Source organism: Mya arenaria, chromosome 7 (genome assembly GCF_026914265.1).
Source record: "Mya arenaria isolate MELC-2E11 chromosome 7, ASM2691426v1".
NCBI lineage: Eukaryota > Metazoa > Mollusca > Bivalvia > Myida > Myidae > Mya > Mya arenaria.
Window position 1 is genome coordinate 11,102,193 of NC_069128.1, and position 24,603 is coordinate 11,126,795.

Genomic DNA, 24,603 nt, shown 5'->3' on the forward strand with positions numbered 1-24,603 from the left:
AGCTGTCAACCATATTGTGGACCTATTTTGAAAGAACACCCAATTTATCTGCATATTAGTTTACCAACATCATACATTCAAACCAGAACTCAATTAAAACCATAATACCAAGCGATTTTACCAGGGCACCTCAGCAATCATTTCAAATATCATTCTGTAATTGCCATTCATGGCACATTTGATTTCGGATGTGACATAAACTCTAACAACATCTAGCTTTCTTAAGCAATACATATCCACTGACCTACAAAAAGGATACAGTAGGTAAAGAAAAAAATCAGTAAGAGAAATGCTTATCAAATATTGCTCTCCCTGAGACAATTTCTGACCACTGTGGCAAGAGTGTATCAAGGTATTTGAGTTTTATACACCAAACTTGAGTGTATGTTCAGTTACCTGCGCAATCATTTCATCTGTTATCCTAACTTTCCTCTTAGGCACTGGGTCGGGAAGACTGAGATACTCCGGGTGGTTCTGTAGTACCTGGACAAGTGTTCATGATTAATTTAGAGGATAATTTAATAAAGTAATTTTGCTTTATAACAGTATTTTCAGGTATTATACAAATAGTTTCCAACTTCAAAAGAAGAAGTTTTTAAATTCAAAGTTTAAGTGTTAATTCTGGTGGCCTTTTATCAATGGGCACTGAGAATTGAAATGTATTACTGTATATGCTTTCGGGTGTGTTATAAAGATTTATTAATGAAATAAAAAAAACATTTCAGTGAAATATCAATTTGGTGTTTTAAACTATCAACAGTAACCAATTATGATAATTTTGACTGATTTTTATAGTTTAGAATCTTTTCATTTATTTCTTCTATTAAAGAATATTTGAAAACAATATTAACATTAGTAAGACAACGCCAAATCTTACATGGATACATATACATTTATTGTAAAGTTTACCTCCAATGAAAGGTTCAGATCATTGTTAGCCTGCCTCAATGCTTCTGCTGCAGCTCCTTTGGGATAACCCATTCCAATTAACATCTCATACGATTCAACCTTGACCCTTAAATGAATAAATGATTGTACAAATAAAAGAATTTCTCAAAATCATACAATCCTGTTTATATTGGAAAAGATTAATATCGACAGAACAGACTCTGGGGCTGTTTTCAATAAACGCCCTAGTTAGATTAAACTTAAATTCAAGATTAGAATCCAATAATTTTGATTGGCGGTAAATTTAGCTGACCAATAGGCTGAATGGAATCACTGAGGCATGTCCAAGGATAAGTATAAGATTTATAGTGAATACTGGCCCAGAGCTTCATCTTTCACTTCTTAGGGTTATTCCAGTCCAACAAACATTGTGTATTAGTCATATTCTAAGCCTTTTGAACATGGCCTTGTGCCGTGATGCCTTTTGACTGCCAGAAATGTGCCATAGTGCCAAAACTTTGGCTCTCAATTGAATTTGTTTCTATAAATGTATTTTTTTATTGAAGCAGTTCTTTTTGAAAATGTGTACTTTATTGTCTAAGTTATAAGGGTAAAGGTCATTTTCCTAAAATACCAGTTTAGTTGGGAATGAGGCAGGGATGAGAACATGCTGTTTTAAAAGTCCTATGCATTAGCATTCAATGGAAGGGTAAGTTTGTGTAAGATGACATTTCAGATGTAGAAGAAGGTGCCTTTTAAAGGGACTGTGTCACAGATTGGCACCAACAAAAGTTTTTTTCTGTAACAAATCTCAGGACAATTATTTAATAGAATGTGTTACGCATTCATATCATGATGGTAAAAAAAAGTACCAAAATGTAAAAAAAAAATTGTGTCGGAGACCGGGTTCGAACCCACGTCACCAAAATTGGAATCCAGCGTCTTACTCACTGAGCTATTAAGGCTTACTCTAATCGGGTGACATAATTAAGCTATACACCTACCTCGGTAATATCACGTGATAACACCGACAAGCCAATCACGCATAAGAAATTATTTCTACCTGGTAGACATACCCAGTAATCTTTTTTAATGGAAAAATACGAAATAACTGCTAAACTTAAATAAATTGTAAACTATGTGGTACTTCAGTTAGTAAGTTTCAATGCATTGTACACATCGATGCCAAGTTTATGTCATTTTTCGACAATTTTCTTTTTTTTCGCTATTTTATCATCTGTGAGACAGCCCCTTTTAAGGAAAGTGTGTGTGCTCTTTTTAGACTCAAAATATGATGCTCTTTCACAATTCTGGAAGAAACACTATATATGCCACCTTAACACAACAATGAAGAGATTCTTTGCTAAGATAGGCTTAGCAGTACTCCTAGATATAGTTAGCTCAAAAGGACTATAATTATCTTCCATGGCCGAGAGTGTAAGATAGGTTCATCTCAACTGGAGCATAGTTAGCATAGTTTTTCGGAAACGAGTTTAAGCAGAACAACCTGCATGAGGATTGGGAAGAACAAGCAGCCATAGTAGATGCTTTTTAACCCCCCTCAGTTAAATATGGTTAAAATGAATTCAAGACAACTGTGTGGTATCAATCCATTTGTTGATGTAAATACATACTTACGATCTTAAACCATTACATACACTGCAAAACAATTTATTAAATAGGCCAATGACACATACAGTGGTTTCTGATTGTTTGTTTTAACACTTTCGTCCAACGTCTTACATAACTTTCTTCACAACTGTTGTGAAATATATTAAGTTAAAATCAAACATTTGTTACCCCTTTCCATCAGCAGTTTTTCCAAGATGTTTCTGCAATCTGTTTTTCTTTCTTTCACCCTCCCTCTTCTTTTCATTTTCTTCCTTCTCCTGAAATAACACCATTAAATGTCCTCCTTTACATAATACAACACACACAAAAATCTGTGTATATGATTTAACACATTTCATCATTGTATGTTCCTGAATGTGCAGAACATTCAGAACACCTCAGCCATTTTCCATTGGAAACAACCTTGGATATATATGGACGGTTTACATAGTCAGAATTATTTACATTTAACTATGTTGCAAGTAGATCACGTAGTAATTTCAATTTAGCAGTTAAACTTAATGACTTTACTCTTGGGAATCTTTATAATCTATGCAATAATACACTTCACTGGCAATAAATTTAAACTTAGTAATACTAAATACATGTCAAAACACTGTAATGTACCGGCATAAATCCAAGCTGTTCCGAATTATTGTACAAATTATCACTTCAATTCAGGGGTTATTGCCATGGTTTGGTTTTCATGTGTACAAAATTAAATGCCTCTGCCAATTTGTAAATTAACTGAATTCAATAAATGCCCTACTACTAACTTACTGGCTTAAAACTCGGTAATTAGAAATATAAGTATATGTGTTCACTAGGATAAGAAATAGGTATGTTTCTGTTACAATTAATGATTGATTATATTGATGTCTCCGAGTGCCCAAAATGATTTTTATGCACCAATTTTACATTACTGTAAACATATTTCATTCAACTTGTATATAAAACATTGCATCATTGTATGTCATACATGGTAAATTGAAATGGATTCAAACAAAAACAGAGCTTATAATGTTTCTTTTTACTTATAAAAATAAGCAGTAGAATTCACACTTCAGAAGATTATATATTGAATAAGTATTTAATATGCTAACAAAATCAAATTATGAAAATGTACTAATGCAATGAATCATATTTAGACATGGAGATTGGTTGGAAAACATAACACCAACACACCTCTCTTCTCTTCATGATGTGGGCCACAGCGTTCTGTATGTTGCCATCACACGCCCTGAGTCCAAGTCTTGCTTCACCTTCAGAAAACCCCATCGTCATCACTGAAATTATTGCAATTATTTTGACATTTAGTGTAATGTGAACTTTGAAATAGTTTAATATGCATCTAGTGCTCTGTAACCTACAAAATGTATCAGATTTAAAATAATGCTTCTTCAGACAAAGCATTGATTGGAAGATACTGGAACCTAAATATAAATACTTTCAATTAAATAGTTTCCAACGTTTAAATGTTTATCCTATGTACTATATGCATAAATGAAAACAAAAACTTAATGAACCTTTAAAAAATCAACTCTTATGTTTTTTTAATTCTTTAATTACCTGCATTAAGCTTGTCTTCATCGATTGTCAGTCTTTGTAGCTCCGACTCGGCTCTGCCTAATAGCTGGGCTGCCTCGCTCATTCTGTCTTGATGGTAGGCAACTATCCCTTGTAGAAGGTGTAACTTCATAAATAAAGCCAGCTCTTCACCAGTGGAGCCCTGAAGTTAAAAAATAGAAACATTTTAAGAACAAAATACATCTTCTAACCAAGTATTTCTCCAAAGGTAAACTTTAATTCTTTGAGCAATGTAGCTTTATAACCAAAGAAAAGAATTCACCAGTGCACTCCAAGAATTGAACTATGCACAAATCACATTTAAGTTTTAACCATATTTCACCGCTGTGTAAATGGTAGACTCCCTAAAATTTATAAATTTATACAATGGACTGCATGTACCAAACTCACTCCTCTTTTAACCATGTATCACCCTGTGTGTAAATTGTCGACTAAAATGCCTTGCAGAAAGAATTCATTAAAATGAATATATTGAACTGTTTTTGAGTTATGGCCGAATTACAAGTTTTGCACTCAAGGCTATGAAAGCATTTTTATACCAGGTATTTTAGCCATAGATTGAAAGCCAATGTAAGTTTGATGTTGTTGTTTTTAGTTCAAAAGAGGTCTTACTTCACAATAATTTATACATCTAGAGGTATGGGCCTTGCTATTCATGTGTATTTTGTCTCTGGCAACATGTGTACCAAGTTTAATTTCAATAAAAGAATTTTAACAGAACATGGGTAATTTGGCAAGGGTTCAAGTTTTTGCAAATTGACACCAGTACCAACGACTAGAAACCTATAGCAACACCTTCATGTAATCTTGCTTTATTCGAAAAATCAGACAAGCAAATAAATTTGAATATATTTAGGCCGGGCCTCATGCCTTACAAGACTTAAAGCACATGAAGTTTCAAGACCTACCTTAACTGCCATCAGTCTTTCCATGCTGGACCCATAGCTCTTCTGGAAGAAGTTCTCACTGTTTCTCAGTCTTGCATCTACAATGTAGTCATATACCATTTAGGCCATAACACAAATATATTTGGTTAGGGAAACCTGACCCTACCTACGAAATAGGCACCAACCCTACCATTTTAAAGTCTGTTGCTTAAAAAAGTGTGTGCTTCAAGATGTTGTTTAAAGCCTTTATAGCTTAGGCTTTATACAGAAGATTACTTTACCACAATTTTCCAATGATGACAAAAATGTTCTTACATAAAGCCAAATAAAAAAAATAAAAAAAAGCCTACGTACCCTACATGTTTTTGAAATGGATGTAACCCTAACCAAACCTTTTATATTGGAGGTGGAGGGGCTTATTATAACTTTATATTCCATGTTTAAGGGATTTGCTTTAAAAAGTTTGAAAGGGTTTAAAGGGAGTCTATAGATGAGAGTGGTATAGTGTATTAGGAGTCTGTTGCGTGTTAAAGCCCCTCCAGGGAGCATGGCAACTCAAAAGGACACCAGTATAAAGTCACTTTTGTGTGGTCTTAAAACTGAAGACCATTTAAGTTGCGTGTTTGTTCATAAAATACATCTATAACATCGCATCAAAATCAGACTAGCTCAAGTGATTTCCCCACATTTAAATCTGATAATCATTCACAGTTTTTGTTCATTTTCAATCACTAGTATAAACTGTTAATATCGCTATACTAACCAGCATCTGGCAAATCCTCCATATGTTTCAGGCAGAGGTAGCACCATACAATGTCCAGGCACAGAATGGCATAGTTGTCCACTGAGTTGAGAATATCTGCTCTACATTGTCTGGAAAAGCAAATACATTAAACTAAAAATATTGCATTCTCCAAATGTTTAATGCATAGTTACACATGTAGCACCACAAAATGTCTAGAAACAGAATGGCATAGTTTTCACGGTATTAAAAATAACAGCCAATTTTTTTTTTAATAATAGTGACCTTGGATCCCAACCCCCCTCAAAAGCTATCCCAACCTAGCTCATCATAAAGGCTACCTACACAACAAGTAACATCAATATCCATCAATGCTAAGGCCAAAAAAAAAAATATGTGTGTTTCAGGTTACATGATCAAAAAAAATAGGGACGGTAGGCAGGCTTTTTTTTTTTTTTTTTTTTTTTTATACCGTCACATATTTGGTATCTTTGACAACTACTATATGATGCCATTAAAGATGCCATTTTTCGATGTTTTGAATATTTTATAACATTATAATAATTTAATTGGTGCACTTTCAGGACCATACATGTACAATATTTAAATGAAGACCCATACAACCAATTACAGCAAACCAAAGGAAACAAGATGCTGCACATGTTTATGTTTGTCAGTTTCTGTTAGGACGTCTGTGGAAACACCAAATTAGTACTATTATCCTGTCATTTTTCTTGCTAAAAGATCAATATTAAAAACAAACAACTTGTATTTTTATTTCTTTGTTTCTTTATTACTATCAATAAACCAACACTGTGAAATCAGAAAGGCTTATTTTATCCATTAACCCTTGACTCCATGTATGCTACATTTAAAAAAAAATGCATTGTATTCTAATTTTGATCACTCTTGCAAATATTATCGAAAACTGAGCATTTGCTCCTGAGGAGCAAATGCTCCATTTCCCATATTATTAAATACAAAACATTCATAATAATTAATTGGAATTTTATGGGAAAAAATAAAATGCCAATTATGAATGTTTTGTATTGTGTTTTTAATGTTAAATATTATTATTAAAGGATTAAATGTAGAGTCAGTAAAATATACATTTAGCTTTCATGCAGCTTTGTCAAAGATATATAGCCCTAACTCCAGTTACTTGATAAGGCTGTGCACAGTATTTCACACTTCACAATTCCAACACAAGTATATGTTATTAATTCAAACAAAAAGGGTATGTGTTGCTTTCATACATTTAATAAACAATGCAGCTTTCTGCAAAACAGTTAACTCCGCTTATAACCATATTGACATACCTCAAAATTATCATCTTTATATCGGAATTATTATCATTAAAAGCGAAACATTTAATTTTATATTTGAGTCACTAGCAGAGATAAAATACACATATAAAGCTGTGTCATGAGAAAACACTTATTGCATTGAAAATCTAAACCAATGAATATCTCTCAATTACATTTGATCAGGTCCTTCTAATTTCCAGGGGTAGAAAATAAAATTCTGCCTAGCTAAAAACAGAATAGACCTTAAAAATGGGTCTACACGGTTTGCCATGCATTAAGCATTAAAGAAATAACAGCATGGATTTAGGAAACCAATATGTTAAAGTATGTATATAGATTCTACTTCTCTGAAAATTACAGCAGAAAAAAACACAAGTTCTCACCTAAAAAAAAAATTGGGCATGGGTCTCCCTATATTTAAGTGTTTTTCTCTTTTTTTTTAAACAGACCAATTGAAAGTTGGGGATAAGGCAGAAGTTTTGAGAGGGGGTGGGAATAGGTGGTTCATTTATCCTAATGAAAACACCTCCCCCTCCCTATTCGATAGATGATACATAAAAACACTCACCTCTGTGTCACACATCTATTAAGTTTTTCTTTCTGGTGCATGTCATAAAAAAAAATCCAGCTGTCAACTGAATTTCAAATGATGTCTACTGGTCGGCGACCAGTGACATCCGCGTACCAGTTGCGGCCGTTGGCATTTTTCTTGTCAATAACAACTCGGTTTTTGTTAGGTTTTTGTTTTTGTTTTGCAGAAAAACGTACAGAAGTTCAGAATTGCCTCATAAAATATCATGAAAAAATAATTCGTTTACATATAGAATGCCAACAGCCGCCACTGGAACGCCGACCAGTACAGTTTTTATTTTACCTTTTCGTCATGCCGAGTGCCAGTGATCGACACTGCTTTGACGATCTTTCCAGTGGGGTGGTACTCTCGCCAAATCTGCCCTATTTGGTGGCTTTGGTTTACACTTCTTAAGCATCGAATGCCCTCGTAATGGGGACATTTCTTTATGTTGAGTGACAGAATAGCAGACGCCATTATCTGTCGCCTGCTTACTCCTACTCAGTGCGCTCAGACGCTCTATCGATTTTTCCGGGATGAATAAAATACACGTTTAAAGCGTCTGACGACATTGAGGAATATTTGGGTAGGATAAAAAAATTACGGTCGGCGGGCGCGGAACAGACACGGCCGGGTAACCGGAAACACACAATTTTTTTTTTTACGCCTAACTTAAGTCAATGGGGGGGAAATCCATGTTTGATGCATAAGCATCAAATTTACAACTAACAACTATGGCCTGCTCACCCAATAACATCCTTATTCTAAAAACCCAGTATTCCATGAAAACCTGGTTGAATATTAGGCTCTTGTTTCTATCACTTTGCAATGTAAACTTACTTGAACTCTTTGTCAGCCTCTAGGAGAAGTGGCAGGGCAAGGGTGACATTTTTCTTCTTTAACGCCTGTCGTCCCTTTTCGTGCAAGGCTATTGCTAGGGTTAGCGCCTGAAGAGCAACATAAATACTACAAAATTTCAAAACTATGAGACAACTTTTAGTGCATTTTTATGATCTTCCACCTGTTGACTAAAGCTTATGTCCACTATGATCAAATCTGTCTTACTTCTACATTAGTTCAAGTAATTTTTTAAGATATTATTATTACTTTCTTCAGGAAAAAAAACTTTACCTATTTAAAAGATTGAGAAATCTTATGGACTGTTTACAAAGAAATTAAGACAATGTTTTTTTAAGAAAATTAATCTTAATTATAACATACCCATCACTTGTTAAAACTATTGACTCAAATGAGGACATCATGTCACAGTTTTAGAAATGAAACTGGACAATATGGAAGAAATCACATTGACAAAAATAAAACATATTGTTAACAATGTGATATAGTGGACATTGAAGATGTCCTGAGTATCTATTCTTGAGTACCGGGTGTACCAAATATATAATTATAGAACCAATCTTGACCTTATTAAGGCACACATTCACATAGTGAACTATCCAATGTGCAAGTACTTGAAGTAGTATTAAAAAGTTTGCAATGAACATTATTTTTTGTCAAGTAACTGGATGCAAGGAATTTAATTAACGAGTCTTAATGTTCCTATCTCTTTTAAGGACTAGGAATTAAATATATCAAGAGTTACAGACCTTTTTCTCCCCAGCTGGCAGCTGAATAGGTTTCCCAGTCTGATCTGCAATCTGTATATCCATTTCATCGTATTCTAAAATAAAATAAAGATTAAAGCTTCCTAAAACATGCACAAGATGGATATTTGTTTATAAATGTTCAAACATCATAATATGTTTCCTTAGCATTTCATCAAAATTTGAATGAAGAGTACAGGCTGCTGTTTTCTCCATATTTGGAGCTTTTACCCCTGGAATTGGGAGTTATCCCATTGTTTTTCACAAAATTGGGATTTGTTTACAAGTAAGTTTACAGGTTGAATATATACTCCAACACTCTTATTTATTTGTGGGTTTAAATGGCTTCAACAACTATTAACTACACTTCATAAACCACTTTTTTGTCCATAATTTCTGATGTGGACTTTCATTCAAAAAAATTGGGGAAAAAAAATCTGATGTTGGAACATAGCCTTATAATGAAAATCACCAGAAAAGAAGCCAACCTGAGCTTTGTAACAAGCCCTTATTAATTTAAATCTTGAATGAGCTTGGAAATGATTTTACTAGTGTTTCATAAAGTGAACCAAAAATGCCTTAAAGATGCATTCTTAAACAAGAGGCACATCAGTGCCTGTGCTCCACTGGCCAAAAGGTTCAAGCAAAGACCACCTAACGAACATTTTCGTCAAGTTTCATAGAAATACAATCATCAATTTTTGAGGAGAAGTTATTTAAAAAAATTTTTTACTTTAATAGCTCTGGCTGCCATGTTGTGCAGTGGACCGAAATGATTTGGGCAATTTGAGTAAAGGAGCACCAAACAAACATTTCTGTCAAGTTTTATCGAAAAAAGGTCATCGGTTTCGACGACAAGTCGTATAAAGTTTTTTTTATTTTTTAGCTCTGGCAGCCATGGTGTGCAGTGGACTGGAACCATTTAACAAATTTTGGTTAATGACCACCCAAGGAACATTTCTGTCAAGTTTCATCAAAATCTGATCATCGGTTTCTGAGGAGAAGTGGTGTAAAGGTTTTTCCTATTTTTAGCTCTGGCTGCCATGTTGTGCAGCGGAAAGGAACCATTTGGGCAATATTGGTTAAAGGGCATCCCGATGAACATTTATGTAAAGTTTCATCAAAATCTGATAATCGGTTTCTGAGAAGATGTAGTTTAACGTTTTTTTCTATTCTTAGCTCTGGTGCCCATGTTGTGCAGCAGACCAGAACTGTTTGGGCTATTTTGGTTAAGGACTACCCAAGTAACATTTCTGTCAAGTTTCATTGCAATACGATCATCGGTTTCTGAGGAGAAGTCGTTTAAAGGTTTTTCTATTTTTACCTCTGGGGGCCATCTTGTGCAGTGGACCGAAACCATTGAAGCAAATTTGATAAAGGACCATCCAAGGAACATTTCTGTTAAGTTTCATCAAAATCTGATCATCGGTTTCTGAGAAGATGTTCTTTAAAGGTTTTTCTATTTTTTTGCCCTGGCAGCCATGTTGTGCAGCGGACCGGAACCATTTGGGCAATTTTGGTTAAGGACCACCCAAGGAACAATTCTATCAAGTTTCATCAAAATCTGCCTATCCGTTTCAGAGGAGATGTCGTTTAAAGATTTTGCTATTTTTAGCTGTGGCGGCCATATTGTGCAATGGACCAGAACCATTTGAGCAATTTTAATAAAGGACCACCCAAGGAACATTACTGTCAAGTTTCATCAAAATCTGCCGAACCGTTTCAGAGGAGATGTCGTTTAAAGATTTTGCTATTTTTAGCTCTGGCGGCCATATTGTGCAATGGACCGGAACCATTTGAGCAATTTTGGTAAAGGACCACCAAAGGAACATTCCTGTGAAGTTTTGTCAAAATCCGCTTATCAGTTTCAGAGGAGATGTCGTTTAAAGTAAAAGTTTACGCACGTACGCACGCACGCACGCACGACGGACAATCTGTGACGACATAAGCTCCAAGGCCTTCTGCCAGTGGAGCTAAAAATTACTTCGGAGTATCACAATATCCATTAAGGTAATACAGACATCGAAATTAGACTTTTGGATGAACAAGCCCGAATTCTTATACTATTGCTTGGCATCAAATGTTTGATCAAGCCCTGCTATATAAAATTCAGAATTTGAGCAAGCCCGGAAATCATTTTACCAGTGCAGGGCTTGCGGGCTTGTGCTTATTTCGACCACTGGTAATAACTGCTTTAAATTCCTCCATGATCTTTGATAATACCTTGTTCAGCTCTGGCAGACAGCAACTCTGCAGCATGCCTGAAGTCTTGAAGCTCGTGTCTTAACTTCTCATCTTGTTGAGCCTCCAACTCTGACACAGCCAGGCATAGTACCAAGATAAGGCTGCCATTCTGTAAGACATATAGAAGCACAATCTAAATTAGACCTTATAGATAATATAAAATATATCAGTTATTCAAATGCGACTATTGGATGAACAAGCCTGAATCCTTATACTAGTGCTTCCCTAAAAATCAATCAACAAGCCCTGCTAAATCTCCAGAATTTGAGAAAACCTGGAAGCAATTTACCAGTGCAGGGCTTGTACCAATTTCAAGCACTGTTATATTGTACATTAGACTATTCCCATCGTTATAATTCAGCGGCTCTGTATATATACTTTTTATGATAATGACAAGGATTTATAATTATGTAAGCAGATAAAAAAACAACAGTAAATGACTCACTCTGACGTTCTGCTGTTGCAATGTCAGGTCGTCTTTGAGCACAAGTCCTGAGCAAATAAGTTTCATTTGGTCTCCAGGATGATGAATCAAGTCAGAAACTTGGTCTCGGAGTTGCTTCCCTTGCTCAAGAAGCTTAATTTCCAGGGATAAAGGCTGTTTCGATGTCTAAAAACAAAATTCAACAATCATTGTTAAGATGTTTAACATTTAATACTTAAATTTAAAACAAATACTTTAATTATTTCATTTATATTGCAGAGTACTAAATCTTATAAATAGTTCATAATTGGAGTATTTTTAGCTATGCAGAGAGGAGCTCTAGGGAAATATAGCATCTGTCATAATAGCATATATGCCTTTCTGAAACGGTCAAGCTCTGAACTTCAGCTATCCTTAAATGCTACAGAAAAGTGTATAGAAAAGTCACTCATTCCAGATATTATCCCTCTAAGCACTGGTACCTAGATTGGTAAAGAGGATAACAATTGTCAAGTGCTCAAGTTAAAGAGAGTGGACAAAGAGAATTTGGTCAACTTTTGACAAATTAAACAGAATAACTCCAGAGCTTATAATGCTATCCTTCTTGCTGTTGAACAAACTTAATATTAATCCTTTAGACATTGAAACCAAGCTTGGTAAAATTTAAATAGCAAATAATATAATATGCCAGTGGTCAAAATAAGCACAAGCCTGCAAGCCCTGAACTGGTAAAATGCTTTACGGCTTGTTCTAATTCTGGGTTTTATACAGCAGGGCTTGTTCAAAAATGTAATGCCAAGCAGTAGTATATGAATTTGGGCTTGCGCATCCAAAAGACTAATTTGGATGACTGATATGATCCCTATATTTCTATGCTACGCAAGTCATGAGGTGACAAAAAGGTTTTGATGCTTTACAGGGTTCTATTTAAGTTTCAGATAAACTGTCTCAAACAGTTAAAGTGACCAACCATCTACTACTTATTCTACATAAAATTCTCTTATTTTTCCAAATTACACTCTGCCCAATTGTCATTGGAACCGTCCATTTTGGCCGGTAGCTGGTTCTTATTGAAAATACTGCATAACCAAACAGGTCTTGGTGTACCTGCTTAACACGCTGTCTGGATACTTTGATTTTCAACGTTGCTTTCCCAGACTGTTTAAACTTTTCTTTTTCAGCCAACTTTTGCAGTGCATGTGTTCGAAGTTCCTCAACCAAACTGGCAATTGCATCCTCGGAAGTGTTCAATTCATTGCTGAATTTTGTAATTAATTCCTGAAAACATAAAGTTTTAGGAGTTAAGTTTTAGGAGTTGAAAGCAACGATTTAGTGGATACCTCCGATTCGGTCAAAACAGTTGTTCAAAAAATGGTCGTAAATTGATCAGGGTTTCCGCCAGCCCTTTATGGCTTGTCGGGCCCGACGTGCCTTCCGCTGGCAAGGCCAATTACCGACACGCGTTAATTATGCCGACATGCTTTAATCCGCGTAGCGACAATCCTTATCAAAACAATCATCAGTTTTGACAATACACGATTTTGTTGCGATTGCAACGGTTGACTGACAGCCAGAAGGCGTGTCGGGACTATTACAACATTTGTATCAGCCATTCAGGATCGACGACAGCATGAAGGCGTGTCGGTGAGGTTCAACAGTGCCAATTAACCAAACTCCTCCTATTCTTTATCAGAATGGGAATGTGTGAAAAACACCACTGTCGTAATTGCGACCTTCATCCCTATTTAATCATCTATGAACGCATAGTAAACAATAAGTGTTAATTGATTTCGGTAACATAAATCATGTGTTGTTTTATTTTGTTTCTTAATCCCGAGTCCGTTTGATAACCAATTATTAAATTATAATTGAGAACCGTGTTAAGATATCTGTGTTATTAACAAGGGTTATGCTATGTCGTCGTAATTAATTGAGTCGCGTTCCCGTCTTAAAAGTGTAAAGTTATATTTTGTGTTGCTTATTATTAACCTTTGATTATTTTATCGTTCTTTTAATTTATTTAGAAAAAAGATAAATAAATCTGAAAATACACATTACATTCCCTTTAAGTTATCATTTAGCCAACCCGGCTTTAAAAATATTAGCTGTTGCAGCTTTAAATACGAATACACGAGCAGTCGCTTTGCTCCGGACTCTTTTGTGTTCCAGCATGCAGCGTGCTTTACATGTTTTGCTGTGACGTCAACGGTGTCAATATAAATAATACCCGCACTAAACGAAACATGAGTCGATCAATATCGTCGATTTATTTTATTGTCGGAAAACTTGAGAAATACCAAACTTGAGAAATACCAATAATCAAGGAAGAGAAACCATTAAACCTTTTCACAAATAATTTTAATGTTAATCGGACTTTAGTTGGTAATTCTAAATAATGGGAACATAACTGTAAACTTGTTTAAAATGCAGGAAATTGCACCATTTTGGATACGAAAATATAAAAAAAATCGACGTCAGGAGGGGACACCCCTCCCAAACCCTCCCCTTCCGACATGCCTTATGAAATTCCTGGCGGAAACCCTGATTGATCATAGTAAGGGTAGTCCACCTAAATGGAGTCAACGAGTCTTTTGACGATTTTTTTTTAATATGGCAGACTCGTGACGTCCACCATCCCAGCAAAAAGTAGCAAGCGGTCCTTGCGCAGAGAATCCTCGCGGCCACAATTTTGAAATTATCTCCGTTATAAATTCAAATTTCTACGAAAATATTATTGCCCACTATTAAACACATATTAAGTTATGTCAGTATGCCCAAAACACATGTTAAGTTATCATAAAACACTTACAAGTGTCGATTGTTAATCAAGTATCCCGATATCGGTAAATCTGGGACAAATCTGACTGGTTGTGTACACGTATAAGAGTATTCGTGACCCATAATATATTAATGTGAAAATAACAACTCTAATGACAAATTAAATCCAGTTCAGATCACTGTCGGGTAAAAATTGAACAACTTTGTCATTATTATTCAACATCAATGCATATTATTACAGTTTATCATTTCGTCCGTTGTATGGTAGAGTTGTAGTGTTACAGGGACACATAAGAAATGTCAAAATAATAAAAAAAAAGTATCCCTGATCGCTCATTATTGTAGCTAATAGTAAGGGTGCCCCCTAAATTTGATTTTGCCTGGGGCCATCCTTAAAAAATTGTATGTTTGCTGTAACGCTACCCATCATTTTTACAGAGAGTAGGTAGGTAGGGATTTTTTTTTTCCCATTGTGTGCCTTAAATTACTCAGTAAATAAGTTTCTTATCATTTCAGATTGCTTGACACTTCATTTTGGACAGACCTCATCCATTAATCCATTATCATGTAGTACAGTGTGATGACTATCATCAGACATGTCTCATTCCATCATCCTCATTTGGACAGATCCCATGGACACAGACTTAGATACTTCATCAGTGTGTCTACATAGTTGTACAACAAACTCTTAGGATTACAATATAAATAGTTACAGAACATTATAATAATAAATTTGGTATTTATAATGAACATCCAAAATAAGTTTCCTGTTAATGAAGTCTAATGCATTGCCTCATTTTTGTTTATTGGCTTTGTTTGAGTAACATTTTTAGAAACCTACTCACAATGTTCCTGGGCAATCTCAGTCATCCTGAGTTGTTTACCAGTTCTATAAAGTTCCCATACTCCTATCAGTAACTGAGAACAGCAAGAGGGACCAAAATGCTGTAGAAATCATGACCCATGAATGTGTTGTAAACCTGGATTTTGGGCTGACCTATGATATACCATGTTAAAGTAAAGCTTACATCATTTTGATTGCTCATGATTAGTCAGGCTAGACAAACCAGGCGAGACAGTAGCAGTCAGTTGGGCCTAAAGGAATTTACAGCCTAGGGCCGGACCCCTGCTACCTTGCAGACACCCTAATCTCTTGAAATTGTGTATTGACCCTTAATTATAATGGATACACTAGGCAGTGGCCAAATAAGTAGGTACAGGCAAGCTAAACTTCAGGTCCCACTCAGGGTGTAGTTTTAATTGTGATCGTGACATACTTCAGAGTCTTGTCAAAGTCATATAAGACACTTATTTTATCGTAAGTATCTGGACTGAATTGTGTAGGATTTTCCAGATTCGAGGACACCTGCACCGACGCAATTTTCTCAAAATGTTCATCTATTTCAGGGTCAATTGCGACATTTTCAGTTAAAGCGGAAAAGACATCAAACCAGGACTCGTTTGTGCTGAATTTTCTAATGGAGTTTCGAGCATGGAATATGGTTTCAGGCCCCTTTTTCTCGATAACTGTAAAAAATCCGTCAACGTACATTTATTTGGACTACCTAGGCAGCTAGTCCAAATAATTGTACGTTGACGGATTTTTTTTAGATTTTTGATATGGCAAATCCTTCACGTACAAATTGTTAAGTATCAAAAGTGGGTAGTTGTTCCGATTAGGATTCCGGGTTAAAGCATATAGCGTCTATAAAATATCATAAAAACAAGAAATATTACCAGATAATGTTATTTTATATTAGTTTCGTACACAAAAAAATAAATATCCAACTTATAATTATGAGTTTGACGGCTTTTATTCATTTCATTCTGTCAAAACATAACGATATATACATGAAGGGCACCTGCAAGGCTTTAGGGCACAGTTTTAAATCACTCGGAACATTTCGGCCATGGCCGAGTTGTTACGATTGTATAACGAGGTCTATCTCGAAGCTTTGTCGGAGGAGGCCGAGCTATTACGATTGTATCGAGTTGTTCCCCTTCGCATAATTGTTGTCTGTGTCAGTCAACTTTCGTTTCATTGGAAAGGTAAACAACTTGTTTTAATGCACTTAATGCTTGTTTAGTGCAAAATAACATTTCACTTACATGGTAAAATATGAATATAACTCTTTATGATCAATTTCAACCATAAAATACTTCACTTAAAACAATTTCAATATTTTTAAAACACCCCCGTTTTTTGCACATTCCCGTTTAGACGTTAGGGATTGGAAGAATCCCGTATAACACGTCTATTATTTTAGACTACCTAGGCAGCAAGCCAGGACTTGTTAAAAAAAAACATGAAGAGGACAAGTCAACTCAGGTTTAAATTAATTTGGTTAAACATGTAGTATATATATTATATAAATTATAACCTGTGGTATATTTCCAGCAGACCCATCTTTATTTGTGAAAGGTTCTTCCCATAGCTTCACTTTGTCACGATTCAGAAATGATGCCAATCGTTTTTTCATGAAATCCTCATCAGCCATTTCTTCTTGTCAAACTGAAAATCAAACTGAATATGACTAGATAACATATGCAAAATCACGCAGAAATTGATGAATTAGATATAAATAGACCTACACTGTATGACAACGCAAAACTGTAAGTTTACACCGAGTTGCAACTTTCGTCTGAAGTGCCTCAAAATTATATTAATTAAATTATTCATCAGATTTCATTGAAATGAAAGTCGTCATTCATTAACGGAAATGGATACATATTCTAACGCTTGCAATACATTACCTATAAAACATTCGCAAAATAAGAGTACGCGCGACGAAGTTGTCAGCTCCGCACGTTTCTGTCAATTATCGCCGCAAGTACGAAACACAAACCGGGCACGGATTGAGACAAAGAAAACAAGGAAACATAAATCGAAAAGTATAATATTCTATTTTTTATTAATATGCAAGAAATAAAGCAAAAAAGACATATTGCATTTAAAACATAAAATCGAAACAACATAACGGTTACATTAAACCAATATTCTAAAAATTAAGTCAATGAAGCGGTCACCTCCCTTTGTAGAATTCCACTGCCATGATTATTCGCTATTGTCACAGTATCGATGTTGTGAACCATGCAATTAATTTCCTATATATTCCTTTAATAAATTGACCGATTTGCACGCGAAAAAAACACGCGTTATTTCTTATGTTTCAAGCCCCGACACCATATATCATGGGAAGAAATTTCACTTGTGTACAAAACATTAACAATTATTAAAAAAAAATGTTTCCTAGAATAAAATAGAAGTAAATTTGATTGAACTTAGCATCAAGTTAATCTTGAAAGCTACGCAATCATGCGAAGTGGTACAAACAATTTGCAATAAAATATGTAAACAAAAATGCCGATGAAATAGCTAGATCCGCTCATGCACAGAAAACATTTTAGATCACAAACGTCATACATATAGACGGTCACATGTAAGCTGAAGATGGTAAGTGGACAATGTTATGATATAGTTTAGCCATGTTTTGATTCATGTCATGTTAATAATAAAAACATCTGTGACTGTGTTGTCACTTCCGAATTGGTGGTATTTCCATTGATACAAGTAGGGAAATTTATTAGGAAAAAAATCAATGTCAAAAAAAAATCGTTCAGTATTGTGATAAGATTTTAAAAAAGAACTCTCATCATTGCTTAATACAATAAAAATAGTATTTAATATGTTTGATTGCATACGACAAAAACCTGTAAATGTTGTCAGCACCAAAGCTTTAATGGACTCGTTTATGGGTTTTTTTATAAAAAAAATGTTTTAATAACGTGAATTACTGGTCTCATTTGGTGGCTATGTTAACACGTTGACGTGAATTACTGGTCTCATTTGGTGGCTATGTTAACACGTTGACGTGAATTACTGGTCTCATTTGGTGGCTATGTTAACACGTTGACGTGAATTACTGGTCTCATTTGGTGGCTTTGTTAACACGTTGACGTGAATTACTGGTCTCATTTGGTGGCTATGTTAACACGTTGACGTGAATTACTGGTCTCATTTGGTGGCTTTGTTAACACGTTGACGTGAATTACTGGTCTCATTTGGTGGCTATGTTAACATGTTGACGTGAATTACTGGTCTCATTTGGTGGCTTTGTTAACACGTTGACGTGAATTACTGGTCTCATTTGGTGGCTTTGTTAACACGTTGACGTGAATTACTGGTCTCATTTGGTGGCTTTGTTAACACGTTGACGTGAATTACTGGTCTCATTTGGTGGCTTTGTTAACACGTTGACGTGAATTACTGGTCTCATTTGGTGGTTTTGTTAACACGTTGACGTGAATTACTGGTCTCATTTGGTGGCTTTGTTAACACGTTGACGTGAATTACTGGTCTCATTTGGTGGCTATGTTAACACGTTGACGTGAATTACTGGTCTCATTTGGTGGCTTTGTTAACACGTTGACGTGAATTACTGGTCTCATTTGGTGGCTTTGTTAACATGTTGACGTGAATTACTGGTCTCATTTGGTGGCTTTGTTAACACGTTGACGTGAATTACTGGTCTCATTTGGTGGCTTTGTTAACATGTTGACGTGAATTACTGGTCTCATTTGGTGGCTTTGTCAACATGTTGACGTGAATTACTGGTCTCATTTCGTTGCTATGTCAACATGTTGACGTGAATTACTGGTCTCATTTGGTGGGTTTGTTAACATGTTGACGTGAATTACTGGTCTCATTTGGTGGCTTTGTTAACATGTTGACGTGAATTACTGGTTGTTAACATGTTGACGTGAATTACTGGTCTCATTTGGTGGCTTTGTTAACATGTTGACGTGAATTACTGGTCTCATTTGGTGACTATGATGACGTGAATTACTGGTCTCATTTGGTGGCTCTGTTAAGGTAAACCACTGGTCTCATTTGGTTGAAAAGAGTAAACACATTGGACTGACATAATAATCGTTTTTTCAATTGCCCTTAATTAAATTATATGGTACAAGTGTACGCGAACAAAGAATATAGCGCACAGCTCAATATGGTAATTCAAACACTCAGCTTGTTGTCTTCGCTTTCAAAAATCATATAAAAGTCTTATCAGAGCGCGTAATCACAATTTAACTTTGATAATGTGATTTGGAACTTACACGAACAAGTTCAGTATCATATATATTCATTTGTTCTTAAAGATGTTTAATTAGGTTAATCTTAATAATTGGAGACGAGTGAAATGCCCATGTGTTTATTAATAATTGATACCAATTAAAAAAGTTCAGCGTTTCTTTATTCACAAAGTATTGATATATTAGGTTTTATTACGTCTGCTATTTGAAATATCCAACAGTGTTTTTAAGATGTTGATAATAGCCAAGCAAATACAAATGTTGATAATAGCCAAGCAAAGGACGTGTCAATCGAAGCCATATTGAATTAAGCTTACTGTATGTATTGTCTCTTTGTATCTATTTTAGCAACATGTAATGTTTTGATAGAAACTTATTTGAAATCCTGGGTATGAGTTTGAGTTGAATTGACAGACAGTTTGAATAAGTATATTCTGTTGTTGTTATTTTTTACTGGTTAAATATAATGCTCAAGGTAGCTGAGTTTTCAAATGTGCTTTACGGACGTTTGAAATTTGTCTGAGCTCAAAGGTGGTTTTTACCACAGCCCAGAGACTGTTAGCGTTATCGCTGTTCTACAATATATTGATGCTAACATTTTGGGTTGCATATACAAAATGTATTGTGTTATTGCATCAAGTTTGTTAGTGAAAGTAAAAGTCAACGACACAAAACAAGTTCTAAACGTTTATTAAATAGAAACACTTCTAAAATAAAATAATTCAATTTGGGAAATGCAAACCACAGCAAACTCATGTCATAATTATTAAGAAAAATACATTCGTGAATCGATAAGATTTCTATGGTATGTGCACATGTATACTGTTATTATTCACCAAGCATCCTGAAAGGCAGAGTACTTAAATGGACACCAAATACAATATTTCCTCATAACAATATTTATATGGAAAAAAAAACTACAGAAACAAGCTCAGTAGCCGAAAGTTTAAACATAAACCCGGTTTAATGGCACAGAGTAAACGTCAAAGACATAGAACACAAAAACAAACCTCACAAACCAGAAACATGCAACATAGCAAAACTTTACTAAAAAAACAGTCCATATTACAAAACTAGGTAAGTTTATCAAGCCTAGAATGATCCATACGAACTAGTATGCGGCCGATAATCATTTTACATGATAAAACTCACGTTTCGTCGTTGTCTCAGCTGAGTTTACCCGTTTTAAATAGCGAACAATGGTTTTCCAGTTTATAGTGTGTATTTTTAGTATGTGAAAGTCACGTATTTAGCAAAGACACATATACCGATGCTTTTTTAAATTTCGAATTAGAAAAACACGAAAACCCTGCGAAAGATACATGTGTCGAAAGCGATGTAATACATCCGAAAGTAAGAATCAATGCGTTGTACATAACGATATCAATTATTGTTTAACATAAACACATATTAAATCGAAACCCTTTTAAAATCAAATGATATAAATTTGATAATACAAATCACAGCAAACCTAATGTCATAATTACTAAGTTAAATCATTTACGAATCAATACGATACTGATATGCACATATAGACTGCTTTGTTACAATGAAAGCTAATTCACCAGGCAGCTGAAAGGGCGGCAGTCTCAATATTGGTTTTGATGGTTTATACTCGCTTTGTCAGCGTGGAAATAGCATGTCAGCCAACTAATTTTTTACATATTTACATTTTGAGTGGCAAAGAAAAACCTGACACAGTTTTATCGAAAATAGTCAGTAGCAATTGTCCTTACTTTAATTATATGGTACAAATGTACCCAAACATAGAGTAAGTAAACACATAGCACTGTCTAGTGGTAGCGCAAACACAAAACGCCCATTGTCGTCTCTTTTTGGAAACATAAACATTCCGACTTTCAATATGCCTATAATAGTGTTATTGCTGAATGATAAGCCTTTCGTTTACGATGTTGTTACGATCCTCTTCAAATTGATAATAAATAGTTCGGTAAGTATGCACTGAGCAACGGAGATAAACACAGTAAACAAAGTGGGAAAAAACGAGTAAACGTTCACAGCAGACACAATTCCCATATAATGAATACATATTTAGATCATACACAGTGACCTATAAGCCGTTGATGATCTGTCTAATAAAACAAACAATGAACTATGTATGTACGTGGGTGTGTGCAAATATATCAGGTGCTGCTTAATGGTTTTGTTGCAAATATGGGTCAATTAATTACGGTCATGCATACAGCCGGTCACATGTAAGTGGAAGAGTAAATATCTCGTTATGTACCATTAGGTTGAATAAGCATAAGCTAACTTAACATTACATCCAACCTTTCGTGAATTAGATATGTTCCACAATACGAATCTATTATGATTAGCAAATAGTAAATCACATGACCAATAATCAGAAATAAAATTTACCTTGTCATAACATACAGTATCTCATCTTATCTTATCTGTTAATGCATGTTTGTAAATATTTATGCAAAAAACTACAGAAACAAGCTCAGCAGCAAAAAGTTTAAACAAAAACCCGTGTTGTAACACCAACAAACACCCTAGGTAAAGCATTATTTACATAAGCATCCAGGTGTTTACACGTATTTGTTTGTCCATCATTAATTGAAGCTGCACTCTCACAGATTTACCGTTTTTACAACGAAAAGTCAGATCGTAGATTTTCATATTTACGTTCGAAAATGAATGTTTTATGGCTTTAACCGTTACTAACGGTTTAATAAAAATGCATAAAACACCGAATTTTGAACTTAAATATAAAATTCTGCGATCTAATATTTTGTCAGCAGTCTTATATAATTGGTTTTCATGGATTTTTGCAAAAAAATAGCTCGTTCCAAGACAAAATATAAAAAAGTTGTCAAAACGTTTAATCTGTGAGAGTGCAGCTTTAAGACATCACTAATCACTCTCGTTTACGTAATACTTTTGCAAATGTCACAGTTTATTGTGTACTTGGAAAATAAATATGTTCACACATCCCGTCATAACTGTTGGGCACCAAAATCAAAGCATAAACGTATCACTATGCTTAAATTCTTTAAATTGATTGTCTGGCGAGAGCATTTTTAAAATGCCTGAAGAGCGTTGGTATATCCAGCAAAATTATCAACCCAAATAATGTGCCAATAACGATCGACCCGACGACTCCGATAATCGCTGAAGAAGCCCTCGAATCAGATCGGCACAAACGCTTGTATCGGCGTAAACTCGTGGCGTTTTCCTGAATTGCCGTTTCTCGAACGAGATAAGCAATAATATCGTCCTGTGTCATGTTCACAAATGTCCTGTTTGTATTGCAGATGCAAGGCATAATATACAGTCGGGCTGTCGAAGGGGTTGTCATAGCCTCTGGAAAAAATATTTTTAAGCAATTTTACGACTTAGACCACTATTCAACATTTATGAATTTCATTTCAAAAAGAATGCTTTGGTCGCAGTTCAGAGTTCTTCCTTTTGATCGAAATTTTAAAAAGAAATACATTTTTTTCTTTATTTATCAAAAATATGTTGTGTACAAATACTCTTATAATGCATTCATACACGACCTAATACAAACTTACTTGGAATGCATGCAGGACTAAAGTTTGACCATTCTGAAGTGTTACTACACGTCCGTTGTTGATAATGTGTCAACCGATACCCCGCGTTACACAGAAAGGTTGCATTGGCGCCAAATGTTGTGTTTCCTCCAATTCCGTTAGACAATATCACGTGACCTTGAGAAGGAGCAATAATTGGTCCACAGTCTGAAACATGATTTAAATATTATTTCCACTTCAACATAAATGATTTGACTTATTTATGTTCAATTTGTGAATATTTAAATTAACGATTTGGTGGACACGAGTTCGTAAAAAATGCTAGATTAAAGGGCTTACATATGCAGCAATAATACAATACACAGATCCACCGGATTATCATGGTCAGCAAAACAGGAGCTCATCTGGGGTTAAAACTAGTTCATATACGTACAAGCTCACAATTGTACTAATATTCATTAAAAAAAATCGAATTATCGAAACATATTTATTTCATATTAGACAATATCTACACAAAACAGATTATCTTGCGTTTATAGAAACGCATTTCATTTCTTATTGACTTACCAATTACATCACAAGAGGGGCTTGCCGTGTCCCAAAGAGCAGATGCATTGCAAGTGGAAAACGACGACCCGTTCAGAAGAAAACCTTCATCACATTCATACAATGCTTGTTGCTGAAAGGCAGACCTACCAGGCGTCGAAACACTTCCATTTTGCGGCTTAATTGGTGCATTGCAGTAGACAATGTTGCAAACAGGCATTACAGCACTCCAATTACCGTCTGCCAAGCATTCCCGTATTTCTGCACCGGATAAATTAAACCCATCATCGCACTCATATTGCACATGGTCATTGTACGTTATCGTACCATTTAGGAGGAATAACGAACCGTTTTGTGGAGTCTCCGGGCTATTACAGTTGATCTTACTACATGTGGGTGCATTACCGTCCCATGCTAAACTTTCTTGGCACGTTTGTTGGTTCATTCCTGTACTGAGTTCGTAACCTGTGACACAGGTGTAGATCGCTGTTGAGCCTGGAATTCGGACTGCTGGGTTTTGTACTATCCGAGTAGATGTATCGTCAAGTTCTGGGCATTCTGCATTTTCATGAATGTACCAAAACAGATAAAAAAAAATCGTTAAAGGCCATGCAAAGTATATAATAAATGTCTACAAGTGCTTATAACTTATCTCTGTGACCATATACGTTTGTTTAAGTAAAGACCAAACAGATTCATGCGAAAAATTATACTTATTTTTTTTCACAGTGTGTATATACCATGTGATAATTTGTGTCATTAATGCTACGTCGGAAGGCAATATTTTGCTTCTAATGAAGAC

The 24,603-nt window shown here is 35.1% G+C and overlaps 1 protein-coding gene across 1 annotated transcript in view; it reads right to left on the bottom strand.

The window, feature by feature from the left end:
• The window catches only part of LOC128240690 (NEDD8 ultimate buster 1-like), a 33,807-nt gene extending 16,349 nt beyond the window's left edge, over nt 1–17,458 (bottom strand). Inside the window, exons 1-14 of the mRNA XM_052957415.1 lie at nt 17,398–17,458; nt 17,025–17,155; nt 12,973–13,143; nt 11,887–12,051; nt 11,421–11,550; nt 9,201–9,274; nt 8,434–8,540; nt 5,737–5,846; nt 4,995–5,071; nt 4,069–4,228; nt 3,685–3,785; nt 2,689–2,777; nt 910–1,015; nt 397–483 (exon numbers count right to left, since the gene is read on the bottom strand). Coding sequence (XP_052813375.1) covers nt 397–483; nt 910–1,015; nt 2,689–2,777; nt 3,685–3,785; nt 4,069–4,228; nt 4,995–5,071; nt 5,737–5,846; nt 8,434–8,540; nt 9,201–9,274; nt 11,421–11,550; nt 11,887–12,051; nt 12,973–13,143; nt 17,025–17,141 — 1,494 coding nt within the window. The 5' untranslated portion in view covers nt 17,142–17,155; nt 17,398–17,458. The remainder of the gene's footprint in view (nt 1–396; nt 484–909; nt 1,016–2,688; nt 2,778–3,684; nt 3,786–4,068; nt 4,229–4,994; nt 5,072–5,736; nt 5,847–8,433; nt 8,541–9,200; nt 9,275–11,420; nt 11,551–11,886; nt 12,052–12,972; nt 13,144–17,024; nt 17,156–17,397) is intronic.
• Nucleotides 17,459–24,603: the final 7,145 nt, after the last annotated feature.